Source organism: Cygnus atratus, chromosome 27 (assembly GCF_013377495.2).
Source record: "Cygnus atratus isolate AKBS03 ecotype Queensland, Australia chromosome 27, CAtr_DNAZoo_HiC_assembly, whole genome shotgun sequence".
Classification (NCBI taxonomy): Eukaryota; Metazoa; Chordata; class Aves; order Anseriformes; family Anatidae; genus Cygnus; species Cygnus atratus.
Genome location: NC_066388.1, coordinates 2,096,456 through 2,114,747, shown reverse-complemented (window position 1 = coordinate 2,114,747; position 18,292 = coordinate 2,096,456). Strand labels below are relative to the sequence as shown.

Sequence of the window (18,292 nt, the reverse complement as noted above, 5' to 3'; positions counted from 1 at the left end):
CATCTTCCTCGCCGGCTCTCCCCCCCCCCCCCTCTGTTTTTCTGCTTACGCTACAGTCATGTGAAGTTCAAGTTCAAAACAGGAAAACCCTAGCCAAAAAAAAAGAGCTCGGTAAAACCTTTTTGGCTTTGAAGAGGGCTTCCCACATCCCCTCTCCGAGCCGTGACACCTGTAAAGAGGTCGTGCCAAACGAAGCCGCACAGAAACGAGCTTTTGGAGCAGGGGCCCCGAAATATTTTACGGCGGAGGCTCCACGGAGGAGGGGAGTGCTGGACCCGTGAAACATCGCCGATCTGGTGTGCACATCTCCAGGAGCTGCTGCAGCATGGGAACAGCCTCCAGAAGCGAAATAAACTCATTTTGGGTTGGTTTCCACCACTGATACCTTGGGGGCTCAGTGTTTTAATACCGTGATACCCAAGGTAAGCTCTAAATTAGTCATTCCAACGACACGCAGGGATCCCAAGGAGCTGCAGAGCACCCATCTGCATCCAACACAGCTCAACCCCACAGAAAAAGACTGATAACAACACCTGAATTTTAAATCTGAGCAGAAATGGGGCCAGAGACAGTGGCAGGTAATGTAAGCTGCAGTTAGGGCCAGCAAAAATAATGCTTCATTACATCCACTAACAGGACAAGTGCCCCCAACAAAAACATTTCTAATTATTCTGTGACTTAAAGCTTCAGCCTCCCATGTCTGCAGCCTTAGCGTCACGTTTCTGAGCTAGCTTAAGAACTGGGAAATGAAAATCGCTGTAACTGAAACAAAAGACTGGCAAAGCATTGGGGAAAGCAGCCGGCCCCGGCTCCACTGCTTCGAAGCGAAGCAAGAAAGACGCTCCATCAATAAAGAGGCGCATTTGGGGTGTACAGCAGGTCAGCAACTTGCAGAAGAGTTATTTCAGACCGGATTCCAAGTGTTTTAAAATTAAGCTCGACACCACGGCTCTTCCTGGGCAGGCAGCGACCAAACCACAGCGCCAAGGGCTGCGGCACGGCGGCGGCTGCCCATGGCCTGCAGCGATTCCACGGGCTGAAACGCGGGGACGGACAGGCAGAAAGGTGCTAGCAGCGTGAGGATGGGCTCAGGACACCCAACAGCCTTCCCAGACTTCCAAGACTCCGTGGGTAATCCCATCCCCTCCCCTCCCCAGCTCAGCATCAGCGCAGGAGGGACCCAGCGCTGCCTCCCTGCCCGCAGCACCCCTCGAGGCGAGCGAAGCCATCGGGGCTAACGTCAGGTTTACAGCACCGGCCGGATCTTTTTATTTCGTATCTAATTATTCTGGATAAAACTGCATTCGAGCCTGGCAAAATCACGGCACGTGCAATTCCTAATTAGCCAGCGATAACGTGCCCCATCGTTGGTGGATTTGGAAGCTGATCTGGCAGCGGTGTATCCCATTATCACTCTGTCCTTAACACGCTCCTTCCATAGATCATATTCCTGGTATAATAGCTTGATAATTAATAAAACAATTATAGTCATTGTACCCTGGCAGGTCCAGCTTCACAGATCAGGGTGGCCGCTGACGAACGTTATCCTTCCTGCGTAAGGGCTGGGAGGTGCAGCTGGAGGCCCAGCAATGCACGCGTGCTCGGAAGGAAGCACCTTGCCCCCTCGCAGACTGGGGAGGGAATCCTCCATCGGGATGCTGGCTCATCAGCATCCCAAAAGGGAAATATTTAGCCCCGTTTCCTCGCTGCCTGTCAGTCCCCTCGTTTGAGTCCGTGGATTAACTCCAAACAAACCTGGCAGCTGTCTCGCCAGGCTTTTACCTGCTTCTGAAAAACAGCAACTGAACAGGAGAGAGACCCGAAAAATAAAACCCCGCATTCTTCACGGCCTCATTACGCTCACTGGGAACGAATGTTTCTAAGTGAGAATCCCCCTAAGCCAGAAGCCCAGAAATAATTTGTTGAAGGCGTCCAGCTGAGCTGACGAACGGAGGCTTTCAGGGGTTTTAAAGGTTTTATCTGAGCTAAAAACTGCTCCTTTTACCTTGACAACCCAACAGAGCACCGGGGAGGGCTCCCAAGGGTTACCTGGGCTGCTCACACGCAGCACAGTTTGCCTTAACACCTCCTCGGCCCCTAGTTTTGTATCTCGTTTCCTGATTGCCTGCATCAGGATGCAATTACACAATTACCTCCCATTTCGCTCAGTTAAAAGGTCGTGATTATCAGCACACGGGTGCCCAAGTTGGTGCCGTGACGCAGGGGTCCTGCTGGTGCCCTGCACCTTCCCCGTGGTGAAAACCTGGCTGCCTCTCGGTCACCTCGACCATAAAGCCACCAAAACCCCCAAGTCAGATCCATCTCTGCGCTGGCGAGGCCAGCTGCTCCGGCCACCCCAAGTTTTTGCATGCTAGGGAGCAGAAATCTTCCAAAAATGAAGCAAAGTCTCACGTCAGGGGCTGCTGGCTCCTTGCTCGGAGAAATCCTCCGAGCCAGCTGCTGCACACCCAGGTGGGAACCTCTTAAAGCACACAGGCACTAGTAGGTGGGAAGAAGAGGCACACATCAATAAGAACAAGGGAGTGAAGCCTTCTAGATCCTGCTTTATCGGTGACATTTGGATCAGCCCCCGCATGTGCTAATCAAAGCCCACCCTGATTCGTGAGAGATCGATGCGATCTCTGTGGGCTAGGAGAGCGCTCGGGGGTTTTCTCTCTGCAGACACGAGGGGAAAAGGGGAAGGAGGAGGGTCAAGAGCAGCAGGAAAGGAGACCTGCACGCTCACGGCTTACTGACATGGGCTGGCCCAAGGCTCTCAGCCCAAAAACGCCACGGTGCTCTGCACAGGCTCCGTGTCTCAGCCTCAGGACTCAGCACAGAGCGGTGAGGGCTCGCTGTAGTCCTCAGGCCTTCCTCCTCGGGAGGGAAAAGCCACAAACCAAACTCCTCTGCCCACTGAACCTGCTCTCCAGACTCATCCACATCCCTGGAAGTCCCCAGTACTAGCAGGGCACATAGAGACGAGGGCTCTGGTCCCAAACTCAGCGCCCACTTCTGCAGATCCCCAACGTCTGGTCAGTCGAAGGGAAGAGCAGAAGTGGGAGCAGCACTCCATCACCTGGGATCTGTACATTCATGCACAGACAGAAGGTACAGCACGCCTCACCTGAAGGTTTAATACCAAAAAACTCCACTTCTCACCTCGGAACAAGTTGCTGTGCAATAGCGTAATTTCTATGATCCTCTTTTCCACGTAAATACGCCCAAACTGCGCTCCCAGCCTGCAGCAGCCACGCCGCCTCGACACGCGGCCGAAGGCTCTGCTCGTCCCCTTCCTCCCCAGAGGCTGCCGGGCTCCTCCTGCCAGCACCACCCGAAATCCAACAGCCACAACCCCACCTTCGGGGCAGCCCGGAAAACAGCTCATTGTCACCCCTTGGCTCGCAGTCAATGTTTAGGAACACACCGAGCACAAGGCTGGGCCCGAGCCAGAGAGCTGCCGGAGCGCAAGCTGGCGGCGGGACCCTCCCGAATCCTCTGCAGGATCCTTCAAGGAAGCCTTCGCATGACCTGCCTCCGTCCTTGGCCTTGAGAGCTCCTCCCCAAAACTGAACGAGTCCTGTACAGAAAAATTCCCCTGCCGCAGCCCCGCTGTGGTAGCACCCTTCCTCTTCAAAGGGAAACCGAAATGATTTCGCAGCTCCTCCCGCCTTGCTCCATCGCCCGGTTTGACGTCTTTTGTGCCACCATGTCTCCAGATGTCACCTGCAACTGGGACAAGTGCTGCTTTTCCAGTGGGCTCTGGGGTTTGCAGCATTTCCTAACTGCTCTCCCTCCCTGCCTGTGTCACTCGTGGCTTTTTGGTGAGCCAGCAGCAGCCACGGGGACCCCCCGATTCCTTTACCCTTTAAGACCAGCAGCTCCCAGTGTCCCCCAGCGAGCTGCAAAACCCTAATGGGGTGCGTGACGTTCCACCACCCGTACCTGCCAGGGGACGAGGCAGGCAGCCATACAGGCACAGCACAGCAAGGTGCACCATTAAACACCTCTGCTCGAAGCCTGTGAGCCCCCAAAATTCATTGCCCCTTCCTCCTGACCCCGTTCCCTGGCACCACGCGGTGGATACTTTCAGGGGACAGTGGGGAAGCGGTGGCTCGGTTGCAAAATGCTTTTTCTTCCCCCGCTAAGCTGAATCCTGCGAGTTTGTAAGCTTTTAGGTCTGCACCTGCTAGCTTAGCGCTAGCATCCCCCGGTTCAGCTTTGGTTTGTCACCTCTATACTGAAGTAGCCTCTGTCCACGTAGTCTCCCAGGAAGAGGTAGCGGGTGTTGTTGGGTGATCCTCCCACTTCAAAGAGCTTCATCAGGTCAAAAAACTGCCCGTGAATGTCACCGCACACTGCGGGGGGAAGAAGAGCACAGAAGAGGGGCAGAGTTACAAAAAAAAGAAAGGTCACGACAGCAACGAGGAGCACGGCTGTGCTCTGACCCAAGCCACCCCCGCCTCGCACCCAGCTCGTGCAAAACGTACACGGCAAAAATCCTCTCTTCCGAGAGCTAAGGCAATTTAAAAACCTCCCCTGGTGGAAGGAAGAGGGCTGAAAATCTGCTACCGGGAGCAGCCCGTGTTCCCCGGGCGGGCAGGAGGCTCTCTGACCTGTGATGGGAGCCTCCACTTCGATCATCGTCTTCTCGTGCCGCAGGATGGCGGCCCCATCGTTGATGATCTTGAGCGCCGCGTCCTCTTCCAGGCGCCCTTCCTTTACCAAGTGGCTCTTCAGGACGTCGAGGCGAGGCTTGCCGTCCTCGAACACCTCCTTCAGAGTGAGCCGCTGCGTGGGAGGGAACGGGACGGCTGCAAACAGAAGGGAACACGTTAGCAAGACGGCGCTCGTCGGGGGGGCGAAGGAGCCACAGGCTTTGCAGCAGGAGGCTGCAGCTCCAAGCTTCGAGGCGAGCGCACGCTCTGAAACACGCTCCCGCTGAGATTATGCTCTCGGATCCTGAAGGATGGGAAGCTGAGCTGCCAGAGAGACCGAACCCACCCTCGGCACGCTTAAAAAGCCGCCGTGCGCAGACGAAATGCCATCTGCAGCCGCCGAAACCGCGGGCACCAAGGCTGCCTCCTAACACAGCAAGGAGAGTCACGGCCAGAACGCTGCAGGAAAACAGGACCGCACGCAAATATTGGTGAAAGGCGGCAAAAAGCACACCAGTTCCCAGTAAAATCACAGCACATCATCACCGTGGAGGAGCTGCCTTCACCTCCCGGTGCGGGCTGCTCCGTGGAGCTTAACCCCAAATTTAACAGCGGGTTAATCGCGAGGAAATCCCCCGTTGGAGGCGAGTCGGGGCCTTATCTGCCCACAACACATTGCCTGGTTTTGGCATCTAGGTAGAAAAAAGCCCATTGAAAGGCATTATTATGTTCACGCCAGACAATTGTGTGACTTGCAAGAAGATAACCCCCAGCAGAAAGGAAGCGCACGGAGCAGAAATAGCCACTGCAGGCAAGCACCATCTGCCTTACTCATCTACCTCGTCCCGGGCCTGGCTAACCCGCCAGAAAAAAGGAGAACACATGAGCCTTGCATAATATCTAAGGGCTGCAGCGTGGCTGGCTGCACAATAAATTCCAGGAAGGCCTGGATGCTGGGAAAGGAGGCGAGGAGCTGCCAGTAAGAGCCCGTCAGCCAGCTCTCAACGTGTGGCTGGGGACGGAGATCAGCTCGGGGCATCCCCCGGAGAGGGAAGGGGAACGAAGGAGCCCCTTGCAGCAATTTTGCAACAAATTTTTAACCTGCCGCCTCCTCTGCACCTCCCATCATCTGATCGGTGCTTAATTGTGAGCCAGGAGGGGAAGAAAACCATTTTATAGGTGCATGAAGTTATCCCTTACCTGGTACACACACGAAGTTATCCCTTACCCATCACTGGTAAAGACACCCCCACGCCACGTGGATTTTAACAGGCCAAGAGCCACGCAGCCCGTCTCTTTTAAATGCAAACATAGCAGCTATTTAGCTCGGGAACCCAGGGGGCAGAGAGAGAAAAAGCGGAGAGCCACAAGAGCTCCTTTGCTCCGAACATCAATTCTCAAACACGGCGAATGTAGGACAGCGGAGGACGGGAGCGGAGGCGATGAAAGGGGACGCGGCGGTGGCCCTCCTTCCTCCGAGCTTTGGAAGCTGGGCTCTGCAGAGCTGAGCCCACGCCGAGCAGCCCCCAATTAACGCCGAGCAGCCCCCAATTAACGAGGTTTTGGCAGGACCCCCGCGTGCACCGACGCGGGCTGGATGCAGCTCTTACCGCCCCTACTACCCACCTCTGCAGCCTAAGGGGGGAAAAAAAAAAAAGAAGCGACCTCTTCGTTTTCCCAAAAAAAAGCCCTCCGCATTTCAGGGAATTTAGCATTATTCACGCCACTCTCTCTGGATTCGCACTGCAGAGGGAGGCTGCAGGGGGAAGGGGGCACGGGGAGGAGCTGGGGGCAAGCACTTCCATGCGACTCGGAGGGAAGGGTGCCGGGGGTTCGGGGACTCGCTGCCTGCAGCGCCTGGGGAACGGCTCGTAAATACTTCTGCAGAGCGGGCAGTTGTCCGAGCGCCTGCCAGCTGACTCCCAAGGAAGCCGGGGAGCATCTGAAGGTCAAACGGTTTAGAAGGGAGGGAAGAGAGAAGCGGGAACGGTGCGGCTCGGTGTCCCCCGCCGCTGCCTTTCCAGACCCTAAAACGTGGCCACCGGGCGCAGAGAGACCCGTGCAGGCAGGAGCTGGGACAGACAGCCTAAAGAAAAAGGCGTGAGACCGCGAGAGCAGCGGTGCCCGTCGCACAGTTCAGAGGAGAGCCACGAAAAGCCTGCTGGCACTGCTCTGCCTCGCCTCTTCTTGGTAGCCCCCGCGAGCGCAGTTACGCAAGACAAAACCCGGGGCCGCTCCGATGCGAGCAGCCAAGAATTTTTACGTAACTTCCCTCGCCGGCTTCGCGAGGCTCCGCTCCCACGAGGAGCACGGGAAGGAAGCAGCGTGGATCCAGGAGTGCCATGAGAAGGGGTCTGGGGAGAAATCCCTGCTCCGGAGCAGCCGGAGACACCAGCACCGTCCTGGGGACGCACGCACGCAGCAAAGACACCGCGTTAGACATGGGATTACTCCACGCCGCCTATTTTCTAGGCTTCCTGCTGACCTATCCCCCAAAAAAGGGCTTTTTTAGGTCCCCAAACCGGCTGCCCAAGGGCTGCCCAGCACTTCAAAAGCTTCATAAGGGCTGCAGGAAAAATCCTCCCCGCCCCAGGAGCCGCCCGAACCCCCCAGCGCCTGCTCCCCGCCCGCAGCCGGGGACGAGGACACAGACTTAAGTCATTAGTGTTGTCCCAGCAAGTAATCCTGTTAGCCAGCATAACTTGTGTAAGGGCTTTAGGCGACCGGGTGCAAGCAGCTGACATAAATATCCGCTCCTTTTTTTTTCCTTCTTCTTTAAGGTCTGAATTTTATCCTCGGTGCAGCGGGAGGGCTCCTCGCCGGGGGACGCGGCGGGGGCAAGGAGCCGAGCCGAAGCCTCGCACCCTCGAAGCGTCCTCACTGCTTTCCGCTCCCACCTGCAAACAATAATTCCTCGTCTCGCACACCGGCGGCGCGGCCAGCGACAGGCAGCCGGGGCTGCAGGAGGGCACGGGGTGCTAAACTCAGCCCCACGGCCGGCTCCTTCCACGTGCTGCCTGCGGGCGCTAATTCGGGTAAATCGCAGAGAAAACGTTCCCAACATCGAGCTCCTCGTGGGCTGCGCCCTCCGTGCCGCCTGCCTTTTGCACGCGCCGCGCCCAGGCTGGGTTAAAAAGTGAAAATTTTAGGTCTGGGTTATTATTTTACGAGGGCGTCCAACACGGCTTGCTACCAAAAAAGCCCCGCAACTCTCGCCCCGCTAGCGGGACGCACGGCGCATGCGAGCCACGTGCCCGAGGGCTCCCGTGGAAGTGAACTTCTGAGGAGTAAAACGGATTAAAAGGTCGGCTGCGCTCGAAGGAGCTCAGTAAAAGTCAGAGGACGGCAACAGCTCCGCTTGCTGCGGGGCACGGCTGCAAGAGAAGGAGCAGGGAGGCACCGCCAGCCCTCCGAGAGGGGATGGAGAGGTGAGGACGGGGGTCCTGCCACCCCTGCGCCTACATGAAGAGCAGGGCAGAGCCACGGAGAGCCTCGGGCTGTTGTTTAGATGCCGAGGAGTGGCTGAGCAAGGCGAGATCCTTACTGAAAAAGGAGCAAGCACTACGTGCTCAAAGCGCTCCCTTTCCAGCCGGGCTTTCCGGGTGCATCCGCCGGGCTTCGAGTCCAGAAAATCCCCCCAAGAATAAAAACGTTCAACGCAAACTTCCCTGCAACTCCCAAAACGGGTGGGAGCGCATCCGAAGGGCATTCCACGCAATAACCTTCTCCGCCCGCTCTTCGTCAGACGAGTCTTACAGCCAGCGAGTCGAACAGATGGTTACAGATGTACTTTGGGGAGAAAAAGTACATTTTGGGCATTCTGCGGCAGGCAGCGCAGCTCAGGCAAAGCTGAGCGCACGTAAAAGCTGTCTCTCAGCCTCCGACACGCAGCGGAAGGTAGGAACAGCTCCCAGTGCCTGCGCCCTCCCCACCTGTGCTGGGAGGCATCCGAAATATTTCACTGGCACTCAGCAGGGACGAGAGGTGCCGGCCTGCCACGGCACCCAGAAGGTCGGATCCCGCTGCCAGAGGTGGAGAAATCGGTGGCGAGAGCCCTGCACGGGGGCTGAGCGGGGAGACAAAACCACCTCCTGCCGGGCTGCGGGCAGTCGGGGCGTTTTCCTTCCATCTGCAAGCAGCCCGGTGGTATTTTTATCAGCCGCCGCTCCTGCCGTTCGCAGGTAACCCACGTTCCTCCGCCCAGCACGGGGCAGGGCTCCCTCGATTTGTGCCCGCAGGAATTTCGGCATCCTGCGGAGCTCCAGCAAAGGCTTGGAGGCAGGCGGTGGACGGATTGGCGATGCTGCGGCCACTTCGCTCGAGCAGAACCCAGCCACGGCACGAGCTCCTGCAGAAGCCGCCGGGTTTTACAGGAGCCTCAAGTCGTGGCAGCCAGCTTTTCGTAGGATCGGGATCTCGGGCATCAGCGCTGCATCAGGGCCCGTTGCACCACTCACAAAGAACAGGGAAGGATGCAGAGGTTGTTGCGATGCTCAGAGAGCAAAGGAACGGGAAGGATGCAGCTTTTACACTTGGCCAGCCCAAAAGCAAGGACGGGTTGAAGCTCAGAAGCTAAAATAAGTCAGTTTCAAACTTGCTGGTAGTCCTAATACTTATTACAAACTGATTTCCCACAGAATAATCCCTATTTTTTGAAATCCATACAGGTTCCTGGCCAGAACACGCCACGTTGTCTCTGCCACACGAATCCCCGAGCCGGTTTGCAGGAAATTCTCCCTCCCCTAGGGTGCCTCCGGGCAAGTTTACACGAGAGCCTGCAGAAACAGATGTATGCCCGATACCGATTTTTCAAAGCCTGGCCCGAGCCCTGACAAATAATCTGTGTCATTTTTCAGTCGGCAGCAGCGCTGGCGCGGGCGTCCCGATCCGGCTGTGTCGGAGCAGCGCTGCTCTCCGGCTACACGAGCAGCGCGGCAACCAAGCCACCACGAAGCAGAGCCAATAATTCACTCCTCCAGCCTCTGAGGACCTGAAAAAATAAGCAACTTGTCCCCTTGACACCGGTTTGTGCTACCATAAATAGTGTTAGTATCTCAGAAGTCACCAAGTCAAGCAAACACCTTCCTTGCGTAAACGCAGCAAGAGCCAGGAGCAATCATTAGTGCCGTTTCCGTCTGCCCTCCTCCAAACTTTTGCATATTCTTTCTGCTCTTCCGAGGGCAGCGATCTTCCTTTTTCGTTATGAGTAAGAGCCGCATCTTTCTGAGGCCCTCAACACTCGTAAACGGAGCAAGAAACGAACTTTGCTTCTCCAAAGAAGGAGCCGTTGCTGTGAACTCATGGTGCACAGCCCCACCTGGGGCACAGGGCTTTGGGTCCCCTCCTCCTCAATATTAGGGTCTTGTATTCGAGTAAGTATCACTGTCTTTACACACGAAGGATTAATCGCAGGAGTTTGTAGCTCCGAAGTTTTACCCAAGATTAGCCAGAGCGTGCTGCTGGAGCTGACGCCAGCCTCCTGGCTCAGAAAGCGCGCTCTGCTCCCTACCTTCCACGTTTTTTTTTTTTTTTTTTTAAATAGGACAGCGACGTGCCCTAAAAATACCTGCATTGTACGGCAAATCCTACCAAGCCGAATGATTTCTTCGAAGGGGGAGAGAGCAGGAGGAGTCAGCACGGTACCGGAGTCGAGCGAGACCAAGACAGCGATCAGCCACAGTGCTCCCACCAGCAAACCTGCCTCTGCCTTTCGGTAGCTTCAGGAGTGACACCCAAATTTTGAGGCCGTGCATCCTCTCACTTACCAGAACCTGGCACATTTGGGCGGTGCAGGAGCCAGGTGCATTAAATTCCAAAAAAAAAACCAAAAAAACCCAAGTGCCAGTCCTGTGCATCGAAACACAACCCACAAACCTAGCGTGTGCCAAAAGGAGCATAACCCAGCCACGTCCAAAGCTGCCGCAGAGCTAAGTGCAACGGCAAGAGGCTAGGAAATAATCAAAGCTACCTAAATCCACGTCCACGTGTGCGTTTTGGAGGCCACAAAGCTTGTAAAGCCTTACAGCTGCCCTTCGGAGCCGTGCTCACCACCTCTGAAATAATCAGATAGGGCGCAATTATCCTTCAACTATTCCGCTGGCAAAACACGGCATCTAAACTGTGTTATCGGGCTGGGAAGGGAAAAAAAAAAAAGAAGGTGCTTCTTGCCAAAGTAAACTGCGGCTACTCAAGGAGGTTTCCGACACACCTCCGAGGAGCTGGCGGGGATTAAAGCCAGGAGTATTTAAGTGGAGCGGAGGCGACTTAAACCCGGCCCTGCTCATCCCGGGGGATTTCCCCGCCGGGGGAGCCGAGCCCCTGTCCTCTGGGCGGCCCCGTGCTCGACCTATTTCGGCGGCCTCCTTGGGATCAAGGTGGACAATTTGAGCTGTGCTTGCTCACCACGTTTCCGAGGTCCGTGCTCCGACGCGCCGTCCGTCTCCTAATGACCGGCACGCTGACGCGGATTTGCCTGGGATTGTCATTGAGACAACCTGCCCCGAGCCAAGGGCTCCTTCCATCACCCCCTGCCGCCTCGGGTGGCAAAAAGAGCACCCAACAGCGGCCTGAAAAGAAAAAAAAAGGGTCCTTGGAGGCCCTCGATCCCTACAGACCTTCCAGTCGCTGGGTTCGTACGCCGCAGAGCTGGCACCTTCCTCTCATCGGCTCCGCTGGGGGACCCGAGGAGGGTCGTGGCTAAGCTGGAGTTTAAAAAAAAAATAAAAATTAAAAATTAAAGAAAAGAGGAGGAGAAAAAAAGCCCGAGGTCCCCAGCAAACAGCTGCAGCGACTTAAAAAAAAAAAAAAAAAAAAAAAAAAAGGCGAGCTCACCCAAGGAGACAAGAGGGGATTCCTAGATGTCAGCAGGCAGGGAAACTCGCCACCTGTTTTCACAAGGTTAGCGAGCTGACAGCGGCTCCACTAATAGATCATTAATAGAGGAACAGCGGGGGCTTTGTGGCAAAGGCAAATTCCCCACCTGCTGGGAGCTGTAAACCTCAGCCCGGCCGCCTGCGGCAGCGCGGGGGGTGCCGGCTCCCCCCGTTCCAGCCACCCTGAGGGGACACGATCGCGTGCACCAGCTCCGTTCGGACACAGAGCAGCCCATTTCGAGGGGAAAACGCCCCCAAAAAAACCTGTAGTCCTAAAGCTACAGAGAACAAAACCGCGAGGGGCTGAGCCCAGCCTTGGATATTTGCAGGAATTAGCATCGTCCCAGTGGCCACACTGGACGCAGGCACAAGCCCAGGGGAAGCAGCCCCACGGATGGGCTTCTCCAAGCTCCAGCGAGGCTCCCACCGGAGCTAGGTACACGTTGAGCCGGGCACAAAGTCATTCTGAAGTCAGTCTGACTGTTAAAATATGTCTTAAAAGATAAATTCAAGCCTTGCTGTAGAGCTTCGTGCGACACCAGCAGGGAGCGAGCGAGCCCCCGGTTATCAGCGGAGCAGCGACACCCGTCCTCCGTGTTCGGGGTCCTCCTCCGGGACACCTTGGTGTGCTACAGCCAGGACCTCGGATTCGGGATCACGTCTTCCTGCTGCTCCAAAAGCCATTTCCTCGGCGACTCGTAGGAGGGAGCATTTTCTAGGGCAAGGCGAGGGAACTGGAGGCTCCTCCCGGAGCTATGCTGCTGGGAGAAAGCTCAGGATCGCAGGAAATTTAGCCCGAACCCCCCATTTAAGACGAGTTTTATCACTGTGCTTCCACCAGAATCAGCTTGGGGTGGGGAAAACGCTTTGAACTTGTGCCCCACGATGAATTTTTGCGAGGTTTTGCTCCATAAGCACAGCCCAGACGACCATCTCCGCTCTCGAGCCACCAGCGGACACCGTCCTGCCCGGCACCACCAGCCCAGCCCCGAGTCCTTCGTTATAGGATAACGCTGATGCCTTCACATCGTCTGTTCCCTTGCTCCCGCTCCTTAATGAGCCCTAATTCCATCACCAGCCGAGACGCTAACACGCCGCACGGCCAGTACGGGACTCACCGGGGAACGCCACACCTGGAAAAGCAGCCGAGCCCGGAAGGAGCCCGGACAAAATATAGGTTTCGGGGGAATATCTTGAGCTTAGCGGGTGGCTCTGCCCCCACCGGACCCCAGGATTTACCTAAATAGCTCCCCTCATCGCAAACGGCCCGGCGCTCGCGACTATTTTAAAGCCAGCACCCTGCCCTACTTCCTATGGGCTCCAGCCCTCAGCACCAGCCTGCCCTCGTCTCCTGTCCCTAAAACCAGCTCCCACCGACCCTAAAGCCAGTTCCCACATGGTACAGATGGAAGAGACCCCTTCCTCAGCTCTCCGTGCTTTTATGAACCGGGAAATACTCAATAATGGGGGCCCGTTTGCTCTAATCGCTGCAGAACGGGGCCTCCGAGCAGCAGGCACAGCCTCGAACACGGGGAACGGGATTAACCTCCCCCAGGTTGGACAGCAGGGAGAGAAAAACCGCGTCGCACAAAACCCAGCGACCCTTCCCGGCTCCAGCCCGGAGCACCTGGTGCTATTCTCAGAGCAAACACCAAAAAAAGAAACCCAAAGGGCAGCCCAACCTTAGCTCCCCCGGCGCCTTGTCAAAGTTTTCGACGCCCGAGGCTAGCGCCGGGGCTTAGTTTTTGCTTTTCGGGGGCACACCAGGGCTGTGGGAAGCGTGCCGGAGCCGAAGGGCTCTCCTTACCGTCAGATGTTCGAGGAAGTGCCGCTCGGTGACTTCTGATTCACGTCGGGACGGAGCACGGCGTCACCTGGCAAAACCAGCGCCCGTTCCGCAGCCCCGAGCACAACCTGCCCCCTTCCCAGCACAAAGCAGCTCCGACGCAGGGCAGGAACATCCCCCCCCCCAGACGTCCCATTTCCAGTTCAGAAACGCTCGGGGGTGTGTGTGGGGGGTCCCTCGGGGTCCCTGCTGCCAGGGGCTGAGCGCTCGGGAGGAGCTGGGCCGTGACACAACTTGCTTTTTACAGACCCCACCTCGACCCGGGGCGGCATTTGCACTTTCACTGCGGCGTGCCGAGGTGTGACGGCAGGCTCCTTGGCCTCCTGGCTCCTTTCTCAGCCATTTTTGCAGCTTCTTCCCCTCCAAGCGTCGCTACGAAACGGGAACGTCAGAGGAGACGACCCGTTAAAGCACCAGAGGAGGCCCACGGCAAACACCGTGAGCGCTTCACCAGTTCTTCGTCTCAACAAACCCCAATCCCCCTGTATTTAGGGGTTGTCCCAGCCCCCACGTGTGCCGCGTGTGCTTACAAACCCTCTTGGACTGGTGCACCAGCGCGATAAAAACCTGCACAGCTCAACCGGAGGCAGCCCAACGCTTCCCCAATCCACCACGCCAGGAACGGGGACCAGGCAGCACAAACCGATACGAAGGAAAGCACCACGGCAGGGCCTTTATCTATACCCCAATTAAAGATGCTCCAGTTGGGGAAAAGGCGAGCAAAAAAATAAACCAAGCTGGATGTGCAGAAGGGAGCCTGAAAAAGCCGAGGGGCTCACGGAAAGCCAAAGCGCAGATTTGGGCGAGTAACGCCCAAATAACGCCCAAATAACGCCCCGCTCGTTTAAAGCCCCCAACCTACGCGCAGGGAAGGGAGCCCAAATTTTGGGGCACCGTAATAAAAACACGCAGACCCACCAGGAAGTCGAGCCTTTTTGGCAACACAGATAACCAGCCCTACACAAAAATCACCCCACACCTCCAGCACGTCCACCCCACGAGGGCCCCAGGCTCGAAAATGAAGGATTTTGGTTAACGCCAGCCACCGGTTCGCTGCCGGGCTGTTAGAAAGCAATCCTCAGCGCACCCCAAAAATCAGAGATTTCAGGAACAGAGCTATCCAAGTACACGCTCGCGCACAAAACTGATGCAAACGGAAAAACTATTTCTCCCGACTGGCCGTAATTATAGTTCCCATTTCCGCAGGGCCCCGGAGATGTAAATATATAGGTTAAACGCGGTTCAAATTCCCCATCCTACCTAACCGCAGGCGTCCTCCGTGGAGCAAAATTAGCTTTTCTCTTCAAGTTTCAATTATTAATAACCGCGAACGGTGTCAGCACCTTTAAACAATAATCACAGCTAACGAGGTTTCCTCCGTAGGTTTCTAGAGGATCTCGAGCCCATCCCGAGGGTACTGGGGGAAAACTGGGAGGGCGCAGAGCGCCCAACAGCATCGCTCACACAGATTTTTGGGGCTGGATCCGCGATCCTGACCCCGGGGACACTTGGCGTGGGCGACCCGGGTGAATCCTGAAGGCTGCGGGGATGTTACGAGGCCGGGCTAAACCCCCCACGGCCGGGGTTTAGGGGATTTGCAGGGCTGCCGGAGAGCTCTGAATCGTAAGACCCCGCCGGGGGAGACCCCGATTCCCCAAACCTCGCAGCCTCGTAGCCTCGTTTTGAAGGATCCAACCCACAGAAAAGCCCCAGGCAGCGCTCGGGGAGCCCGAGGAGCCTCGGGAGCCACCCTACACTCCCCTTCCCCTTCGTTTGAGGCCACGGTTATTAACACGCCGCATGTGACCGGCCGCATGACGGGCTAAAAAAATCCCTCGCACCCGCTCGGAGCAGGAGCTGGGGACGACCCCGGCGGGCTCGCCTCCGTCCCCAAGGCTCGGGGACCTTCCCAGGAACCGTCCCCGTCCCCCCGGCCGCCCCCACACGCGCTCGTCGGGCGCCGGGAGCCCCCTCGGGGGGGGGGGGGGGGGGGGGGGGGGGGTGCCAGCAGAGGTGGGGGGCACCCAAAGGGGACGCGCGTGGCGCGGGGCTGCCCCGAGCCCAGGGGTCTCGCGGCCCCACGAGTTCCTTTCCTCGTTAACCCTCCTCGTTAATTGCTTCGGGGTGCTCGGATCTTGTAAAAATAGGTCCTGCCGTAATGGGTTTGGGGCCGGGGGGGGGGGGGGGGCTGGCACCCACCTCAGGGCACTGCCACATCGGGGGACACGGGGAAACAGGCATGGAGATGCCAGGGTTGGGGTGAGGGGGCTCTCCCCCCCCCAGATCTCCTCCAAGCATGGCCACGATGCCCCCCAAAAAACCCGGAACCCCGAAAGGGGGGGGGGGGGGGGGGGGTGTCATTCCCTTCCAGCCCACCTAGAGCCCCCCCTTGCAGGGCAGGGTGCTGCCCCCCCGTCCCTATTACCTCCTCCCCTCCTCGTTATGGGGCTGGGGGCCCCCTACCCGATCCTGCCCCCCCAGTTCACACCGCACGGAGTGAGACCTACAGCAGAAAAATGGGGGGGGGACACTGCTCAGCCCCCCCCCCCAAAATGGGTGCCCCCCCCCCCCCCCCCCCCCCCCCAGACCAACCACCCCCAGACCCTCCACAACGGATTCTGTCCCACAAACGCTGCCCCCAACCCCCGGGAGGGGGGGGGATTTTCCCAAAAGAGAACCCCCCCCCCCTTCCCAGGGCTCCCCCAAAATCAGGGGTGCCCCCCAAAAAACAAGAAGCCCCCCAGCTTCTCCACAACGGAATCTGCTGCACAAGCTTTGCCATGGGGGGGGGGGGGGGGGGGGGGGAAATCTCCCCAAGACCCCCTTGAGGGGGGCTCCCCACACACCAAGTGCCCCCCCCCAAGGCTCCCCTAAAACCAGGGTTGCCCCCCAAAAACAATAAGGCTCCCCCAAAACAATAAAGTTCCCCTAAAAATATACAAACCCCCCAAAATAATAAGGTTCCCCCAAAACACGAGGATCTCCCCCCAAAACCAAGAGGATCTCCATCAAAACAAGAGGATTTCCCCCCCCAAAAAAAGAGGGCACCCCCCAAAATATAGGATTTCCTCCAAAAAAAGAGGGTCCCCAACAAGAGCCCCCCCCCAAACAATAAGGTCCCCCCAAAATAAGAGGACTCCCCCCCCCAAAACACGAGGGTCCCCATCTACAGGGTCCCCCCCCCCCAAAAAAAAAAATGAGGGTCCCCATCAAGTGGGCGCCCCCAAAACCAAGAGGATTTCCCCCAAAACCAAAAGGATCCCCCAAAACAACAGGACACCCCCCCCCCCCAAAAAAAAAAAAAAACACCAACCCCCCGAGGCTTCCCCACACCCCCTCCCTCTCCCCTCCCCCCCACCCCCAAAAAAGACCCCAAAACCCCCCAAGCCCCCCCCAAAACCCGCCCCCCCCCCCCCTCACCCTTAACGATGCGCTCGGTGGTCGGCAGCTTGGCGTGGCCGCGCCCGGACATGGTGCCGGTGCTGCTGGCGGGGGGGGCCCTAACGGAGGAGGAGGAGGACGACGACGACGGGGGGGGGGGGTCCCGGTGCCGGCCTCCCCCCTCCCGACGCCGCCAAACGATCGTGTCCCGGCGGCGGCCTCGGCACCGGCTCCGTCCCCGGGCGGCGGCTCCGCGGCGCTCCCCGGCCCCCCCCCGGCCGCCACCGCCGCCGCCACCGCCGCCACTGCGCCTGCGCCGCGGGCGGCGTCACGTGGGCGCTCGCCTTTCCCTCCCTTCCTGCCGCCATCTTGGAGGGGAAGGGGGCGTTGCTAAGGCGACGCGGGGGGGGCGGCCGCCATTAGGAGGGGGGTGGGCTGGAGGGGAAGGGGGGGCGTAAGGCTGCGTGAAAATAAAGTGGGAATAAAATGGAAATACAAATAATCCGAGTGCTGCTTCGTGGCTTGGAGGGGAAGGGGGGTAAAAGTCTGTGTGAAAATAAAATGGAAATAAAGATGGACCGGGTGCTGCTTCCTGGCTTGGAGGGGAGGGGGGGTGAATGTCTATGTGAAAAAATAGAAATAAAAACGAACCTGTAAAGATAAAATTAAACGGTGTGCTCCTTCCTGGCTTGGAGGGGAAGGGGATGGAAATCTGTGTGAAAATAAAATGGAAATAAAAATGGACCGGGTGCTGCTTCCTGGCTTGGAGAGGAAGGGGGTGAAAGGCTGGGAAAATAAAATGGAAATGGAAATAAAGTGGAAATGGAAATGAACCGGGTGCTGCTTCCTGGTTTCGAGGGGAAAGGGGTAAAAATCTCTATATAAAATAAAGCGGAAGGAGGTAAAAGTCTCATTAAAAATAATCTGGAAGGGGGTAAAGATCTCTGTAAATATAAAATAAAAATAAACCAGAAGGGGGTAAAAATATATGTAAAAATAAAATAAAAATAATAAACTTGGTGCTCCTTCCTGGCTTTGAGAGGAAGGGGTTAAAAATCTCTATAAAAATAAAAATAAATGGGAATGGTGAAAAATCTCTGTAAAAATTAAATGAAAATAAACCAGAAGGGGGTAAAAATCTCTGTAAAAATAAAATGAAAATAAACTGGAAGGGGGTAAAAATCTCTATAAAATATAAACCAGAAGGGGGTAAAAATTCTCTGTAAAAATAAATTAAAATAAAAATAAACCTCCGCCACGCCCTCCCGGCGGCACAGCTTGGGAAATGGGGCGCAGGGAGAAGTTGGCGCGGCCCAGCAGCTCGCGTCGGCAGATGGGTGCCTAAATAAAAGCGCTGGCGCTCGGAATAAATAGCACAAAACGCTCGAGCCGGGCTCAGGGACGAGGGTGACCCCGGCCAGCACCGCTTGCTGGATTCACCCTTTGGCTGGGGTTGGACCCCAAGGTGGCACGGAAGCATCAAAACGAGGATTTTGCAGCAAAAAATGTAGGGTATTCCTGCAGCAGATGGGAGG

General features: G+C 56.9%; 1 protein-coding gene across 4 annotated transcripts in view; it reads right to left on the bottom strand.

Annotated features, from left to right (window-relative positions):
- The window catches only part of PPP3CC (protein phosphatase 3 catalytic subunit gamma), a 31,375-nt gene extending 14,315 nt beyond the window's left edge, over nt 1-17,060 (bottom strand). Inside the window, exons 1-3 of one of the 4 annotated variants that reach the window (XM_035562767.2) lie at nt 16,797-17,060; nt 4,617-4,814; nt 4,234-4,358 (exon numbers count right to left, since the gene is read on the bottom strand). In XM_035562767.2, the coding sequence (XP_035418660.1) occupies nt 4,234-4,358; nt 4,617-4,814; nt 16,797-16,848 (375 nt within the window). In that variant the 5' untranslated portion in view covers nt 16,849-17,060. The remainder of the gene's footprint in view (nt 1-4,233; nt 4,359-4,616; nt 4,815-16,796) is intronic. The other 3 variants (XM_035562768.2, XM_035562769.2, XM_035562770.2) reach the window with 3 other exon arrangements.
- Nucleotides 17,061-18,292: the final 1,232 nt, after the last annotated feature.